The sequence below is a fragment of the Arvicola amphibius genome, chromosome 3, assembly GCF_903992535.2.
Source record: "Arvicola amphibius chromosome 3, mArvAmp1.2, whole genome shotgun sequence".
NCBI classification, from domain to species: Eukaryota; Metazoa; Chordata; class Mammalia; order Rodentia; family Cricetidae; genus Arvicola; species Arvicola amphibius.
Window position 1 is genome coordinate 107,663,695 of NC_052049.1, and position 2,316 is coordinate 107,666,010.

Below are 2,316 nucleotides of genomic sequence, written 5' to 3' on the forward strand. Positions count from 1 at the left end.
AACCATGCCTTTACGCTCTGCTTTTATACAATGTCGTTTGGTTTAATGTAACATGATTACTAAAAAATAAGATCACTTTTCTCAACATTTAGTAGCCCTTAAGTGAATAAATTTAGTGGATAGTTAATGCTATTCAAAAGTAGGATGGAAAGAAAGGTGGACAAGCGGCAGGATCACATTGTTCCACCTAGCCTGCAATGTTCATTTGAGAATGCAGGTACATCTACGGCCATACCACCCTGAACGCGCCCGATCTCGTCTGATCTCGGAAGCTAAGCAGGGTCGGGCCTGGTTAGTACTTGGATAGGAGAATGCAGGTACATCTGAGTCAGACACCTGGTCCTAGAGGGTTATTCACCACTTTCTTTCTAGATGCCAATTCTTTGCATCTTAGTCTGTAGTAGTGTAAATTTAAGATAATAATATCCATGTTCTTAAACACAAAATAGTTTGAAGTAGTCTCTAAATCTATTTCATTAAAGCTGAAGGATACCTAAGAACTCACTATGGGTGTTTCTTTACAACTGTTCAGGTATGAAGCACCGTGGGTGAAGGACAGTCCACAGTGATGATTTTACCTCCTTATTCCGGAGGCTGTAGATCAATGGATTTAGCATAGGGGTGACCAGGTTGTTTAGGACCTGAACAGTTGCATCCAGCCAAGGGCTTGGTGTTGGCCTTAGATATATGAAAATCACTGGCATGTAAAAGAGCAAGATGGCAGTGAGGTGAGCACTACAGGTGGAGAAAGCTCTGTGTCTGCCCTCAGTGGAGCGGATCTGTAGGATGGAGCGGACTATACAGCTGTAGGAGGTGAGGATGAAGAAGAAGCAACTAAGGGGCATGAGACCCACACTTATGAATCCCACCATCTCCAGGGCTGATGTATCTGCACAAGCCAATTTCATTACCACAGGGATATCACAGAAATAATAGTCCACCTCTTTGGGGCCACAATAGGGTAGCTGGAAGGTGAGAGTAGTTAGAAATGTTGAATGTATACAGCCAAAAATTGATGTTCCCATAGCCAGAAAGGCACATACTCTATTGCTAATAATGACTGAGTAGCGCAGAGGGTAGCATATGGCAACAAAGCGGTCATAGGCCATCACAGTGTATAAGAAACACTCAGTGCCACCCAGGAAATGGTAGAAGAAGAGCTGGGACACACAGTCTGCATAGGAGATGGCTCGGCTATTTCCTGAAAGGTAGAATAGCATCTTCGGAGAACTCACAGAAGGGAAAAATATGTCACACACAGAGAGCTCGCAGAGAAAGAAGTACATGGGAGTGTGAAGCCGAGTGGAGGAGGTAATTGCGAGGAGTATGAGTAGATTCCCCACCAGGGTGAAGATGTAGAAAGACAAAAACAGGACAAAGAGTATGGTCTCCAGACCCTCTGTGTGTGGGATGCCAAGAAGGATAAACTGAGTCACTACTGAAAGGTTCTTCATAGCTTTGAGAATGTTTGCAAAGATTAAAAGTCAGCAGTCTGGTCACTGATATCCATTAAGAAACTGTTTATTATGAGAGCTTTGAGTATGCTTTAAGAAGCAGCAAATTGTTTTCTACTGATGTGCAAAAACAAGATTTCTATAAAAGTACCAGTTACTATAGGTTCATATTTGAAAGTTGGTCTACCAAGCCTTTAGAAAAGATGCTTCATGAATATTAATGATTGTCTTCTATTCCAAGAGCTGAAGTTACAAGACCTGGTCAAATATTCTCAAATTAGACACTGCTTTACGTAAGTCTATATTCTGAGAACATGTCTGTTGAATCTTGATGGTCTGTGTAAGTAACCTGCTCTCACTATTCATTATCCTCTGCAAAGCAATAAAAAAAATTGTTTGAGAAATCATGACATTTAATAGGAATCCTGACTTTGATTCTTCTTAGCTGTAGTAATTGAGAAAATTTACAAATGTGTTTTATAGTCATTTACAAAGTGTAAGACATACATAGTCTAACAGCAACATGTCAACATCAATGTGTTCTTATATGACAATAAAATTTCTAAATTGTCTGAAAGTTCCCAGCAAAACTATTATTAAACTCTAAGGTCATCCTTAACTTTATGAAGCTACACCTTCTGGGAATGTTAAGAAAAAAGGAAGGGGATGAAAAAACCCTCTTTACAAATGTTGAGTGTGGTTGCCTCCCATGTACACAGCAGAAGGACTGTCTCTAAGGCACTCTCTCTCTTGTGTTGAAGAAGGTCCGGATGAGCCCCAATAATAACAAGAAATGTGACATACCTCAGGATGAGATATGTACTGTAGATTCCCCCAAATCCCACCACTAGGGTACTTGCTT

General features: G+C 40.7%; 1 protein-coding gene across 1 annotated transcript; it reads right to left on the reverse strand.

Annotated features, from left to right (window-relative positions):
• Positions 1–518: 518 nt before the first annotated feature.
• LOC119810081 (olfactory receptor 149) lies at positions 519–1,454 on the reverse strand. The gene has a single exon (XM_038323402.1). It carries the CDS (start codon positions 1,452–1,454, stop codon positions 519–521), a length of 936 nt encoding a protein of 311 aa, XP_038179330.1.
• Between the last annotated feature and the right edge of the window lie 862 nt (positions 1,455–2,316).